Source organism: Vicia villosa, unplaced genomic scaffold (assembly GCF_029867415.1).
Source record: "Vicia villosa cultivar HV-30 ecotype Madison, WI unplaced genomic scaffold, Vvil1.0 ctg.000893F_1_1, whole genome shotgun sequence".
Lineage (NCBI taxonomy): Eukaryota > Viridiplantae > Streptophyta > Magnoliopsida > Fabales > Fabaceae > Vicia > Vicia villosa.
Window position 1 is genome coordinate 164688 of NW_026705402.1, and position 15569 is coordinate 180256.

Genomic DNA, 15569 nt, shown 5'->3' on the forward strand with positions numbered 1-15569 from the left:
TGGATGATCATGAAAAAATGGTAAGAAAGTGTGGCATTTGTCGACAAGTCGGGTATAATAAAAATAATTATCCTAATCGTGGATCAACCTCCACCAACCAATAATTGGATGTCATGTATTTGTACTATCTTTTATAAAATCAACTAGACTTTCTTTATTCGTGAAACATATTGGTGTTACAACTGAGCAGACAAAAAAAAAGATTAAACAACAACACAAACAACGCATAAACAACAACAACACAAACAACTCTAAACAACAACAACACAAACAATGCTTAACAACAAACACAGACGTAAATTAACTACATTAAAACAACTGCAGTTTCACGCTATCACAATCATCAAAACGATGTCGTCTGTTTCATGCATCATGATAATGACATCAACGTCGTTCTTAACTTCAACCCACCAACGTTCGGTTTTTCCTATGATGATTGACGTCCTCGTTCTCTGCCTCTGAACTCGTCTGATGCTTTCACCAGCTTCGTACTCCCTGTCTAACCAGCGGAACAACAACCTCTTCAGATGGTCCGTGGCATGAATGTTCCAAACTTTCATTTTAATCGGAGGTTTGACAACTGAGTAAAACACATGACCATCTCTCTTAAAAATCGGTAAATCCGCCATGATAAGAAAAATCGGAGAGAATGTGAGAAAACGGTGAAGAAAAGGTATGGAAAATGAAAGGGGATTGGGGGTATATTTATAGAAAATACCCTAGCACATAGGAGCAACCCCATATGGCTCCTATGTACAAAATATGTACATAGGCGCCACAAAGGGGAAACCCTAATTTTCTTTACAACATTGGCGCCACCTGGAGTGGCGCATTGGTTCAAACAATTACACTTAGGCGCCATGGGGGTGACTCCTATGAGTAGGCACCATGGGGGTGGATCCTATGTTTGAAACTTACTCCTCCATTCTCTTCTTTAAGTAAATTTTGACTTTTAGGTTCATTAATTAAATAATGTATTTAGACTATATATATTAGATACATTAATTATCTAATGAATATTAAAAGTTAACATTTTCTTATAAGAATGAATGAGTGAAGTATCTCTCTTTCATTATAGGTTGTGTCACCCTAGCTCAACCTTCCATAACAAGTATTATTGGTTACGTAAAGCAAAATTGTCTCATTCCTATTTTTGTTTATGATGATATGGAGCCATTTGAAGGAATTTCATTGGTAGAACTAGGGATGGACAAAAGAATACCAACCGAACCTATCCACCCGACCCCATACTAACCGACGCAGTTCGGTCGGGTCAAATTCGGGTTTCGAATTCGTCGGATGATTCACACGGTTTAGGCTGGATAACAACGGTTTGGTTCGGGTGGACCAATTCAATCCAACATAAGCCGAACCCGACCGCCGTATACATGTTATTTCTTACATTTGTTCATACTATGCTGGGCTGGGTTGGATAATTTTCAAAGCCCAATAATTATACCCTATTTAAGCTTAATACATATCATCTTTGTAAAAACCCTAGCCGTATCTCATTCATTCTTCACTTGTTTACCTCAGACTCACCATGCCATCTTCCTTGCTTCTGTGGTATTCATGTCCATTCATCTCTAATATCACCACCACCACCTTTCATCCCTCTTCGACCCTAGATTATTCTTCAATCGGTTCAACATTTTGTTATCTTCTCATATTAAGATGTAAGTGGCTGTTGCTTTTTAAAGAAATTTATTTATGGTTTGTGGTTAGAGTTAGGGATTTTAGAAAAAGATTTAGGTTTGTAACTTGTTAATGGGTTATAGTTTTTTATTTCTGGTTAGGGTTTGTAGAATGATTTTAATGGGTTAAAATTGATTTTATTCCCCTGTTTTTGATTCCTAATTTTGTCTTTTGTTTTTTGGCTTAGATCCTGTTCAAGAATCTCCTAATATTTTAGGTTTAAAAGATGAGATGATTTTCTTTCGTCGAGTTAGATGTGTTAGAAGAAGATGGTTATTATCCATGTTCCTACCGATAATTTTTTTTATATATATTTATTTTCTCCTATAATGATTTTCTATTTAGCAATCAATGACTTTTTTTTCTGATGATCCATTATCTTTTTTCTGATGATCCATTATCTCCTCAGATGTTTCTTTTTATTTTTTCTTTTCAACTCATTCATAAACTATTCGATGGAACAATCATTTAAAAACATACAGGTAATGTTCTTCTTCAAAGTAATACTCGGTCTAATAAAACTAACCATTGCTTTAGCTTAGCACTCATCTTTAAGTATGTTTGTGACTGAGATATGAGTTTTTTTTTTTACAAATTTAGTGTTTCTTTACAGGTTCTTCTCTCTAGCAATGCTATGTTATCATGTACTTTCTGGGAATTTGCAAGTATATTCTATGAGAATGAGAATGTACACTGTATGTTAACTTTGACCATATTATTTTAAGGTTTAATTTAAACGTATTTTACCATTTTTATCAGTTTATGGGTTCTGCTCTTTAAATGGTAACGTTTTTATTCATATTTTTAACTCTTCAAGTTGATTATCTTTGATTGTTGCAAGTAGTAATAAAAGTTGGTTTCTTTGTCTATTATAATGTTCATAAATTGTATGAATGGTTTATCTCTTCAAGTTGATTATCTTTGATTGCTGCAAGTAATAATAAAAGTTGGTTTCTTTGTCTATTATAATGTTTATAGATTGTATGAATGGTTTCTACTTCTTGTTTATTCTTATGAACCTTATAATACTTTTCATATTAATTTGTCTCCCTGGTTGTGTTGTTCAGTTAAGTATAATCTGAAGAATGATGTTCTCAATAAGTAAGGAAATCATGTTCTCAAGCTAAGGAAATCATCATAAACATAACATTTTGCCTGATTATGTTGTTCAGGTAAATATAAAGAATTTATAACTTTTACTATTAGGGATTCAAATCAAATATTGATCATTTATTCAACATTAATATATTATCAATAAAATTGCTTTTTTTATAAAAAAAAAAAAACATTAATAAACTTGTTATTATTAGTCAGTTTTTTTAACTTCTGAATTTTATCATTAATATTGATATTCATCATTTACTCTATTAGATTATAATTTATATTAAAATTGTTTTTTTTTTCAAAATCATTTTTACTATCCCACAGTTTTGTTTGACTATCCATAGTTTTGGTTAACTTTTGAAATTTTATTCATTGTTGATTTATCTTATTTAAATATTTGATTCATTGTATTAGTTAACTTTTGAAATTTTATTCATTGTTGATTTATCTTATTTAAATATTTGATTCATTGTTTTAGTTAATTTTTGAAATTTTATTCATTGTTGATTTATCTTATTTAAATATTTGATTATTTGATGACAGATATTGCTTGCATGAATCAGTGAGAGAAAGTATGGACAAAACAAATTTTATTTCACAATGAGTGATTTTATATTTGAATGTTGCTATAAGTTGTAATCAAATTATAAAATTTGTCTATTTTATTTATCTATAATCGCTCAAAATAACCATTTGTATCAATAATTACTCCTATTATTTTTATCCAAATAATTAATAGTTTTTTAATAAAAAATTCAATTAATTGTCTATAATAAAATTCAGAGTTTTAATTGGGCTTGAAACTTAGGTGGTCCAACTGCTAACTTATTAAATTAATTGGGCTTGAAACTTAGGTGGTCCAACTACTAACTTATTAAAGAATTTAAGTAAAAAAAGTAGAAAAAAATCTATTGAATTTTTTATTTAGACTGGATTTTATATTGGCCCAAGTTTAAATGATATCTGAAATTAACCGCCATAGTTACCCGAACCCGTTTTAACCCGAACCCGAAACAAGGGTTGGGCCGGATTGGTGTGTTGGGCCCGAACCCAAACCGATGTCCACCCCTAGGTAGAACTATTTCCGATTATAGATAGTGTCATCTTATTGTGTAGAGTAATATTACCACTCTAAAGAAGATAGGGTCAAGGTTACAAAAATATGTTGAATTTTGAATAAAGCATATATCTGTTAAAGCTCGTTTGAAATTTTGTTTCTAATCTAAACAAACTTAATATTCAAGTAGTGAAAACTAAGTATAATTGTGGGTTAAATTATTTTCTCCAAGTTCAATTTCAGACTAATTGTTCTAGCATTTGGCAAGCCATTCATCGTGTTTGGCATCAGGTTCTAATAAAATATGTCTTAGATTCAAAGTCCGCGAAGGATAAGGCGACCCTATAATATGCTTCAAAATTTTGGATTAAAAATAAGTCTAAAAAAGTTTAATTTATAAAATCACATAACTTTTCTATATTCTCATTGTGGAATGGATAAAAGAAAGGTCTTCTATCTTTCGGATTTTGGTTCAACTCTTGGTAAACATAAAAGTTAATTTTTTTTAATATACTTTAATAACCTCTCTTTAAAAGTGACTTTAAATTTCAACAGAGATTAAACCGACCCTACTTAAATCATAAACATAAAAGTTAATTTTTTTGATATAATTTAATAGTCTCTCTTTAAAAGTGACTTTAAATTTTAACAGAGATTAAACCAACCCTACTTAAATGATAAGAAGTGGAAATCACAAATGTTTTTAAAAAGATACTTGATTTTCAAGTTTTAAAAATTTGGAAGCTCTTCGTCCTCATACTAATTTCATTGGTCAGATGAACTTTATATTGGTCCGCTTTGATCCGGTGGGCCAATATGTTTAAATGGGTTGGTCCGGCCCAGCCAATTGTTTAATGGACTACAGAAAATAAGCTCGGTCTGTTTTTCAAAGGCCTGTGCAGCCTGATGAGCCAGTCCGCCCTGTATTTTAATATTATAGTTTTAATTTTATAAAAAAAAATGTAATGAATAAAATCTACATAACATAAGTAAAGAGTCATCATAAACTTAGATAAGTGATATTTAAAATATTCATCCATAAATATATATATATATATATATATATATATATATATATATATATATATATATATATATATATATATATATATATATATATATACCACAAAAACATTCATGTAAAAGTACAACGTAACTTAATATTATCACTAATACTTATCATGTTTTCTCTTTATCTCACAATCATTTCCTTGATCACATCATCTTAAAAATATATCTTCATCTTCTTTTAACTTTTCTTTATTACTTGAAAACACATTTATGCAATCATACTTCATTTAAGTGAAGAAAATAATTTTTAAAATTAGACATCTTCTAAGGGGTAATGATTCTCAGCCTTTTGAAAGAGAAAGGAAAAAAATAGAATAAGAAAAAGGAGTAGATTATATTTCTTTAAAGAAAAAGAGATGTGAGAAAAAATAAATTATGAGAGAGTTAGAGAAAAAATTAAAATAGAAATGAAATTAAAAGTTAGAAAATTCAAAACCCTTCTATAAATTTATGTTAAAAAACGACATATAATTTTCGTACTTTTTATCACTGTGTTTGGTTATGGGATGAAATTGAGAAGAGAGAAAGAGTATAAGAGAGAAAGAGATGAAAAATAAAGTAGATTTGATATATAATTTGTTATATATAAGAGAGAAATGTAGTTATTTTTGAAATGACAAAATTACCCTTAAGTAAAGAAAATAATTAATACACAATTTTATATTATCTAACAACTTTTTTAAATATTTAAATATCATTAAAAATTAATAATTATTTAATAAAAAATTAGGTAGTTAATATTAGTATTTAATAAAGATCTTTTTATTAAATTATTAAAAAAATTGTTTTTAATTAATAAAATTTATAATTAAATATTTATTTTATATTAGTTTTAGTATTTTATTTGATTTTATAAAAAGTAGCTTGTTTTATTTGACTTCATATACAATTTTTTATAGTTAAAAACTTAAAATGCATTTTTTATCAAAATTAATTTAAATTTGTTAATATAATTTTAGTTAATTAATTAGTTTAAATAAATAAGCATAATGAAATAGTTATAAAAGGATACATATGAAAAAAAAGATAAACAATTGTTTCTCTCTCCTTCTTTATTTCACTTCTCATCCAAATAGAAGAGACATTCTATTTCTCCTCTAACTCTCTCGCCCTTACTTCTCTCTCATTCATTCTCTTCAAACAAACATATTATTAGTGCTTAATTTAGTTAAACACATAAAAATACAATTCACTCCAATTACTTGGCAATGTTTGGCCAACTAATCAATCTACTTTCAGTCCAATGAAATATTTTTAGTCACATATTTTTTGTGGTAATGTCAAGTACCATTTAAAACTTTAAAATATACATTGTATAATACTAGTACTCTACAACTAGTACAACTTTTTTTTGGTAATGTCAAACATCGTTTAAAACGTAGTATAATTTAATTCACAAAGCACATGTTAATGTTACCGTTGTCAACTATATTATTAATTTATTTTATATGCATAAAATAATTGAAAGACTTCATCAAAAACCAATCCACACTCTACAGCATTTGAGTTGTGATTTGAACATAAGGTTGAAGACTTTTACAATTTGTCTTTTTTACACATGGCATTCTTTTTTGCGTGCAAAAGTATACAATTTTGAATTTTAAATACAAGTATCAATTCAAATCAGAACTACAATCTTGCAAGATACTAATAGTTACAATTATTATCGGTAAGACAGTGTATTAAAAAAACCAAATTTTATATTTCGATAATTTGTATCACCTGTTGTGTATCCACACATTAAATTGAGTAGTGATTAGAGGAAAATTTTACTTCCTACCCCTACAATTGTCCGTGTACCCCTATGTCATACCCCAAAATTTGCCCAACATATTTATTCATATTTCAGTCCATCTGACTTTCAAATGCTTAAAGATATACAAGAAGGAATCATGCAGTCTCTCTCCTATGCAATAGCCTCTAAATTAGGGTTTCTGATTTAATCAAGGAATTTGAACTTCTGACACCTCAAGTGGATTCTATGATATCTCATATGATTCAAAGCATCCTCATGCCAAGCTTCAAACCCTGATTCAAAAGATCGCTCACTCAATGGCCCGAATAATCAACAATCGACTGGTTGACCTAAAAGTCAAACTATGGTCAAATCACAGTCAAAGTTCCCGATTTTTGGTCAACATCCTCATTTTGAAGTGCAATTCATCATTTGGTCAAACATTGATCATGATTCATCAAGAAAAGGTCAAAAATCCACAAAAGTCCAAGTTTCTAATTTAGGGTTTTCAACTAAAAGTCAACCCAACTTTGACTGATCATATCTCTCTCATACTTCATCATAAATTCCCCAACCAAAGCCTATTCCCAAGGAAATTTCATTCTCTACAACTTTTATGTTGGGCTCAAAGTCAAGAAATGCACCATTTGAGAGATATATGCCAATACATTATAGGTCCTCCAAAAGGTCAACAAAAAGTCATCTTTTTCAAAAGCTCATAACTTGAACACGGTAGACTCAATTGAGATGAGACCAAAAAGGCTGGTTAGAGGATTCTTCAAGCTTTCCAAAAGGTCCTAGAACATCTTCATATGACAAAAATTGAATGGGATGCGCTTGGTAGAAGTTGGTCGATTTTCAAAGAAAGTGTAAAACCCTAATTAACAAATTTTCAATCTTTGAGTATTGGGCTTGAACTTTTGGTATTCCCACGTGATAGTAAGCTCATTTGAGGCCCAAAGACTATTTGACATGTATTTTATGGTTTTATTATATTTATTTTTGGATTTATTTACTTAAATTCAATATAAATCAAATAAAATCTAAAATAAATCAAATTAATTCATACAAAATATTCCCATCCACTTATTCAAAATCCAAATCATCCCACAAGGGCCAGCAAATAAGGAGAAATAGGATTGAAAAATATTTTGACCAAAAAAAGAAAGTTTTTATGCAAGAATAAAATCAAATTTTTCTTCAATAAAAGATTGATTCTTTCCTAGTATTTCTAACCCTAATAGCTCCCCTATATATTCTGAATAAGATTGGCTGGAGGGGGAACGAAAAACCCTGCCTCACAAAGCCCTAGCACACTCTCCAAAAATCTCAAAATTAGGGCATAAGAAAAGAACGAGTTTCAGAGGGATTCAAGGACAACCAACCGCACCAATCAACTTCTGAGGTATTACAAGGTAAGATGAGATCATAAACTAAGCTTGATTACGTTCATCATGTAAAGATTACGGTCTCCATATGCATTCACATTGTGAATTTCCTATATGGCATTGTTATAATGTTTTATCGCGAACTAATGATTCTAATAAGCTTATGAGACTAATTAGAGCAGGTTGAGCGTACTGCATCGGATCTTGAGGCCCTAAATCTCGAACCACCATTGTTGAGGGTTCATGCTTCCCAAACTTCGTGGGCGTTTTTACGGAAGTAAATAACACCATGAATATCACAAGGCTCCACTTGTATGATCTGGGCATTTTTTGTTCTTGTTTAACGTTAATTTTGTAGGTATCGAGATTTGCAGAAATTGCTACGGAAATATCGTAGCTAAACTGAAGCGAATTTGTGGCTGTTTCGTAGCAAAAAGAAGAGTTGGAATGAAGAAGATGATGAATAGGGAATTGGACCTTCTGACCAGAGGTGTTACACTACTATTGGCCGGTCAACAAAACACAGATTCTCTCTCCACTCATCATTGGTTCGTGCGCGGGTGTGTGGGGCCCAGTTTGACTCATTGCCAGTCAGACTTGTTTCTTTCTGTTTTATATTAATTTATTTGTTTAAATAACGCATTAAATGTGTAGCCCAGGTGGTAACAGGGAAGAGCTGGTAACTAAGAGGTCTTGGGATCAAATCCCAGCGTCCTCACTTTATTTTTAACAAATTTTCCTGCAGATCCTGTGTGTACAAGTCATGCACCTTTACCATGTACCTCCACGTGAGATCAGTTGGATCTTCAGGAGATTCAATCCAGTGGCGTTGAAGACGAGACTCCATGGTGCACATCCAGGGCCATCACACACTTAATCCAGTGCTCACGCCCAGTAACAGACCATCATACTTCCTCCAATCCTGGGCGCTGGATCCAACCACATGGAATCAAAAGCTAAGTCTTTTATTTATTTTTTATTTATTTTATTCTTATTTGTATACCCGTTATTTATCCCTTTTATTTATTTATTTCATTTAAATATTTTTCTTTCATTACCATAATAATTCCATATAACTAATTATTTATATTTAATCGAAAATCCAATTTTTCTTATAGCATAAAAAATAATTGCTTTATAATAAAAAAGGTTTTTTTTACTAATGATTAATTTAGGGTAATAATTTAATGTTTAAAACCCTGATTTTTATTTTAATGATTTCTTTTCATCATGGTAGGTGTTATCCATTAATGCATATTTTAGCCTTACAAACCCTTTAGGTCACAATAAGTTTTCTTGAATAAACCTGTTAGGTTTAAGGGCAATTAAGGTTTGCAGATCATTCATACACTAAAAATTATTTTCTTTTCGTGCAATTTTTCAGGGTTAGCCACGATCCTCCGATTACGCGCCTTACCAATCAAAAAGCTAAGTTCTAATTCTTTTTCTATTTTAAACGTCATTTAATTTTTAATTTTTGCCTTATAGGTTAAATTAGGATTTACATCACCTGTTAATGAGTTCCTCCTACACTCACCCCTATTATTTTTCCTTTAGGGTCGATCAAGGGTTCGAGGAAGATCAAGGCTCAAGATCAAGATAAAACTAAAACTAATTATTGATTTCTCTTATTCTTTCTCCTTTTAATTTTCCCCATCCCCGCAGGTGTTTATTGTAATAGTGTAGGAATTTTATTTCTGCCTTTATTTTATTTTAATTGCGTGGTTAGTAATTTAGGGAGTGATAACCATGAATTGAACGTAGATCACCTAATTACAAGATAAATGTCATCGAAGTTAACACATGATTGTTGCACCCACGCACCTTTAGGGTAACCCCTCTTGCTGCCTTGTTGCCTTATTGTTGCCTTGTTGCCTTATTATTTTTGTTGCCTAAAAATAGTCATGTCCCTCGATTCCGAGGATACCTAAAGCAAATGTTGCCTTCAAAGTTATTGAAACTCCCTCGATGTTGCCTTATAAAATGATTGTCCTCAATTGCTAAGGTATCCTCGCATGATGCTTAAAAAGATAAAATGACTATTATATCCTTCCCTTAGACTACCTGCCCTCTTTATGGCATGGGACAGTCTTATGGCGAACGATTATTCTCGATGACCCTTAACATCCAATTGAAAGACTTCCTACCCTCTTATGGTATGGATAGACTCTTTCGCCCGAAAAGCTAAAAGAACAAATTTCTAAACTTAGGGTAGTTGCTGTTAATTGCTTGCTCAATTCAAATTCAAAATTCAAACTCTTTTTCCCACTAATTTTCAAAAAGACTACGCTTATTTACAAGCTAAAGTTCTTATTTCTATTTACACCCTACTTTTCAAACAAATTCAAACATTTTGAAAATAAAGTGAGCTAAGCAATTAAGAGCCCATGGAAAACCATGGATGCAAAGGGTGCTTTTTAAACCTTCCCTTTGTATAATTACCCCCCGAACTCAAAATCTTTTTAAAGGTATTTTCCTGTTCTTTTAGCCTTTCCTAAAATTGGATAAAATAAAAGTCGGTGGCGGCTCTTGCTTACCGTACATTTTCGATTATAAAAAGTCAGTTCACCGTATAACACCCTACAAATAAAAATTTTGGACGAAATTACCCTTATATAAATAAGTAATTTTTTTTTCTCATTTTCAACTTTTTACTGGTTGTGAAGCAAACACTCTCCATTCTCTCCACGAAATACTAACCGGAACGCTTCAGAATACTCTTCCGGTTCACAAATCTTCCAAACCGGAACACATTTTGTAAGTATTCCGGTTTACAAAATTTTCACCGGAACACATTTGAAAATTGTTCTGGTTCGTTGCTTTTCTCACCGGAACGCTTTCCATAACTCTTCCGGTTCGTTGTCATCCACACCGGAACACTTTTGTAATCTGTTCCGGTTCGTTGCAATCCACCCGGAACACTTTTGAAAACTGTTCCGGTTTAGCTGAAATACAAACCGGAACCCTTTTTTGCACTGTTCCGGTTTGATTTTTTTGTGATTTTTTTTTAAAAAAAAAATTCAGGAACATGCGTACATTAGGACCAGACGGGAGGCCTATTACCCGCCGCCGCCGCCGCGATGAAGCTGGTCCCTCTAACCCACCACAAGAGCCAGCACAGCCACCACCAGAGCCACCACAGCCAGCTGGATATCCTGGTGGACCATCAGATCTATCTTTACTTGTCCGATACCAAGACCATGTTGCTCGCCGTTTATGGTACGGACAGGTAAGTAAAATTAATTAATTTATTTTAAAAATAATTCATTATTATATTTTCTAATGTGATTTTTTATTTATTTTCAGGAAAGAGGTCCTAAAAAGGAGCTTAAAGTCGCTGGACATGGGACGAAGCTCCAGGACAGAGTGCCTCAGATGCTCCTACCAGAGATTGAGGTTATCGTGAGTGGGTCAGGTCTGGCTTCTCTTCAGAGAACTAGCCTGACCAAGATAGACGTTAACCTCGTCTCAGCATTTGTGGAGAGATGGCATGTTGAGACATCGTCATTTCACATGCCATTTGGTGAGATGACGATTACATTAGATGATGTTGCCAGCCTGCTGCATTTGCCTATCGGGGGTATGTTCTGGTATCCTCATGAGCATGTCACAGAGGAGATGGTTGTTGATCTTGGCTGCGAGTTTTTGGGAGTGGATAGGGATGTCATGGCTGAGCATGTGCGTTCATGCAGGGGAGCTTATTATTCGCTGCAGTGGTTGTATGACAGATTCAAGGAGTATCGTGCTGCTGGTAGCTGGGCTTTTGCGACCAGGGCATATCTGATGATGTTGGTAGGTTTCTACTATTTTTGCGGACAAGACATTTACTCTGGTCGAGGCCCGGTATTTGCTACTGTTTAGAGACCTACGTGGGCTTAGTTCCTACAGTTGGGCATCTGCTGCACTGGTCACTCTTTATCGCCACCTTGGGGATGCATCTATGTTTAGTTGCAAGCAGCTCGGTGGATATCCTACTCTCTACAGGTATTTATGTTATTTTTAATTAATTGTATATTAATTCATATATTGTTATTTATATATTTTTTTCTTATATATATATATATATATATATATATATTAATGTATATGATATAATTTATTTGGTAACAGTGTTGGATACATGAGTACTTTCCTACATTGGGAAGGAAAGGAGAAAACGGGTGCCTATCTGACAATCAAGGGCTTCCGCGGGCGATGAGATGGTCCTACAGGCAAGGAGCCATTAAAGTGGATGAGTATAGACCGATATTGGACCAGCTGACACCGACAGACGTCATATGGCGTCCATTCGAGGATCATAGACGTCGTCGTGCTTTTAACGAGCTATCTATGTACAGAGGTTTTCTTGTTTGGGGTGATTTACATGTGCCATACTTACCTGACAGGTGTCTTCGTCAGTTTGGTTATCGCCAGTATATTCCGCCTGCACCTCCTGCTGATACGCTCAGCAATGATGAGATTGCTGTGGAGTGGATTGCCTATTACCAGAGCGTGGCAGATGTGGTTAGAGGTACCGAGCCAGTAGGATACCCTCATGAGACAGTTGATGGGTATTTACAGTGGTATCTCCGGCAGGTAGAGGCAAAGGAGGAGGATGTAGCGTATGCTGATTTATTTGAGGTGTTACGCATCGCCCATGAGCATTGACTATTTTATATTTTATTGTATATGTTATTGTATATTTTGGATTATGTTATGTGGTATATTTTGTGGTATATTTTATGGTATATTTTTTGATATATTTTATGGTATATTTATGGTATATTGCGTTGATAAGGTTGCATGGATAAGGTTGTGTGGATAAGATTGCCCTGATGACCTATAAATAGGACCTCCTGATGTTGAGAAAAAATATCATATTTTTCAGAATGTCTCTTTTTAATTTTATGGTTGACACAATTGTTTACTTTACTGGAACTAAGGATCCCATGAAGTTTCCAATACCTGACGGTTGCGGGAGCCTTGAGGCACTGAAAAGTTGGTTGAATGAAGAATTGCCTGAAACTGATAACCGACTGGTGAGTAAAATCTCGTACCGTGAAAATTGGAGCATGGACGTTGATGGGAGGGTAAGTTATAATGTTGTGGAGTTGAAGTGCGATGCTGATATGAAAGACATGTGGAAATCACACCGTCGTAAGATAACTAAGGGGCCGATCGAGTTTGAGGTGAACCTAACAAGGTCTGCTGATGATGTTCTGAAGATGCCGGTGCGTCCAGAATCGTCTGCAAGAGTCTAATGCTTTATGTTCTATGTTCTATTTTCTAATGTTATTGTTATCATGTTTTAATGTTCTATGTTCTATATTCTATTTTCTATTTTCTAATGTTATTGTTATCATGTGTTAATGTTTTAGTGCTCTATGTTTCTATGTTTAAAAACTTCTTCTAAGATGTTTTAGTTAAAATATTACATGTAAATAAAATAAAAACTTCTTCTAAGATGTTTTAGTTAAAATATTACATTTAAATAAAAGTCACTTAATCTAAATTAACACTTGATGGTAACATAGGCGTAAGATGTTGCCAATGTTGAAGACGTCCAGCAAATCCTAACATCCAAGATGTCGCCGCTTGATCACGAAACTTCATCCAATCTAACATGACGGGTGGCAGTGGGAAGCCTTCTTTCATATTAACCTGATTTCATAACATACAAACAAATAATTAAATAAATAATTAAATAAATAAATAATTAAACAAATAAATAAACAAATAACTATATATAAAGGTTACCCGAATCCAATTATTCTTGTTGACAAGGCCAATGCAATATGTAGGAGCACTTGGAGAAAATGTTGTTGTCATGGGAAAAAAAGTCAAGCAAGGGTTACCTAAATGCACAAGAATGACGTTATACCGATTTGCTATCAAATAGCCCATCTCTGGTAGTGACAACCATTTCTCTGGTGGTTGAAAACCAACATTATCTATCAACAATCCATTTCTCACTTTGGATAAAATTGGACCGAACAATCTCTCATATAAGTCCTTCTTTTCTCTTAATTCCATGTCCAAGTCACGACGAACCATTGCCCAACCATCCTCACTATACCCATGAAATGATGCAATGGCTCTAAATCCACAATTACCATCTGCTTCAACATTAACAATCTCGGTAATATATGGCCTAATATGACAAGGAAACTGAAGAGTGAAATCTTGGTTCTTTGATTGTGAGTGCTTCTTTGACTGTGATTGCTTCCTGGAAGTTTGTGATGCTTGCGATTGTTTTTGTGAAGATTGAGACGCCTGATCAGCATACTCAAAACCTGAAGGATCCCTATAAACATCATACCTAACTGGTTTCTTCCCTTTCCTCTTCACTCCGCCTTTAGTTTTTATTTTCTCAGGAGGTGGACACAATGAAGTTGTTGTGGGATATGCAATTTCACAAACCCTACTTTTCAATGCTCTTTTTCCAACAACATCTAGTGATTTAAACCTTCTCCACAATTTATCAATTGCATTACTCATATCCACCTCCGAACCAGCTTCCTCATCTAAAGGCAAGTCACCTTCCATAGATAGTATCCTCCATTGAAGATGAACACTTTCTATTTGTAATGGGATTCCAACAACAATCAATATTCCCATCTCACAAGCACAAGGTAGCCCATAACTTGTTCTCATAGTACAACCACAGATTTCCCTACTATTTAACACATAATCAAGCCTCAATAACTCTTCTGCAATTCGTCTCAAAGTTGCACTCGATACTGAACCACGCAAATTATCATAAAATAGACTAATGTGTGCGTGCTCAACCTCATAAAATTTTTTTTGAAACGAAGCACGAATGTTACCTATTTGTATTTTTAGGTTAGAATTCATAGCTTCCCAAACTTTGACCATGTCACCAAGGTTGTTCCCTATCATCTGCTTTAGCTTCCAATGTGCAGATTCAACCCTAAAATAAACAAAGTATAAAAAAATATTACTTTAAAAATTAATACATATTAAAAAGACTAAGAATTATGACATACCGATTAGTCGTGGTGTTACCAAAATGAAGCACTCGATTAATCCATGCGCCTACAAATCTTTGCCTATGTGGGATCAACCAAGTGTTCTTCACGTAATCGAGGAAGTCACTACAAGCAAAGCATGCTTGCTCAAGATATTGCAACCGTACACCATACTCAACCTCATTACTAGCCCATACAACATCTTTCCACAGTGTGCCTATCGTCTCTTGCATGTCTTTCATCACATATTCCTTGCATTTCATCCCAACATTTTTGTTAATGTGAAAACGACATAGCAAGTTATGCGTCGTAGGAAAAACAACTTCAATTGCTTTCATCAAAGCAATATCTCTATCCGTCAAAATCACTTGTGGAACCACATCTTTCTTCACAAACAATTGCTTCAGCTTATCCAAGACCCAACAATAACTCTCTGTCTGCTCACACTCCATATAAGCAAATGCAACCGCAAATGTCAACTCAGTCGATGTCATGCCAACTATTTCAAACAGAGGTTGTCTATATTTGTTGGTCTTATAAGTGGCGTCCAT

The 15569-nt window shown here is 33.3% G+C and overlaps 2 protein-coding genes and 1 long non-coding RNA gene across 5 annotated transcripts; 2 read left to right on the forward strand and 1 right to left on the reverse strand.

The window, feature by feature from the left end:
* Window positions 1–1131: 1131 nt before the first annotated feature.
* On the forward strand, window positions 1132–3505 carry LOC131631996 (uncharacterized). Of its 3 annotated transcripts, XR_009292887.1 has the most exons (5): window positions 1132–1676; window positions 1883–2177; window positions 2309–2390; window positions 2763–2867; window positions 3343–3505. It is a non-coding gene; the product is annotated as an uncharacterized LOC131631996 (long non-coding RNA). The 3 variants fall into 3 exon arrangements; XR_009292885.1 differs by having other exon boundaries at window positions 1139–1676; window positions 1883–2390; XR_009292886.1 differs by lacking the exon at window positions 1883–2177 and having other exon boundaries at window positions 1189–1676.
* A 7573-nt stretch (window positions 3506–11078) lies between these two features.
* Window positions 11079–12697, forward strand: LOC131632008 (protein MAIN-LIKE 1-like). Its single transcript, XM_058902773.1, has 3 exons — window positions 11079–11279; window positions 11357–11842; window positions 12161–12697. Exons 1-3 carry the CDS (start codon window positions 11079–11081, stop codon window positions 12695–12697), a joined length of 1224 nt encoding a protein of 407 aa, XP_058758756.1.
* An 834-nt stretch (window positions 12698–13531) lies between these two features.
* LOC131632009 (uncharacterized) lies at window positions 13532–15569 on the reverse strand. The gene is made up of 3 exons (XM_058902774.1): window positions 15037–15569; window positions 13787–14960; window positions 13532–13690 (listed from the first exon to the last, which is right to left on the reverse strand). Exons 1-3 carry the CDS (start codon window positions 15567–15569, stop codon window positions 13532–13534), a joined length of 1866 nt encoding a protein of 621 aa, XP_058758757.1.

Bases quoted from the DNA above. Each gene is read 5' to 3' on its own strand.
- LOC131632008 (XM_058902773.1), top strand. From the start codon at position 11,079: ATGCGTACATTAGGACCAGACGGGAGGCCTATTACCCGCCGCCGCCGC. The intron at 11,280-11,356 runs GTAAGTAAAATT...ATTTATTTTCAG, and splicing joins GCCGTTTATGGTACGGACAG to GAAAGAGGTCCTAAAAAGGA. The intron at 11,843-12,160 runs GTAGGTTTCTAC...ATTTGGTAACAG, and splicing joins GGGCATATCTGATGATGTTG to TGTTGGATACATGAGTACTT.
- LOC131632009 (XM_058902774.1), bottom strand. From the start codon at position 15,569: ATGGACGCCACTTATAAGACCAACAAATATAGACAACCTCTGTTTGAA. The intron at 14,961-15,036 runs GTATGTCATAAT...TGTTTATTTTAG, and splicing joins GGTAACACCACGACTAATCG to GGTTGAATCTGCACATTGGA. The intron at 13,691-13,786 runs GTAACCTTTATA...TTATGAAATCAG, and splicing joins ACAAGAATAATTGGATTCGG to GTTAATATGAAAGAAGGCTT.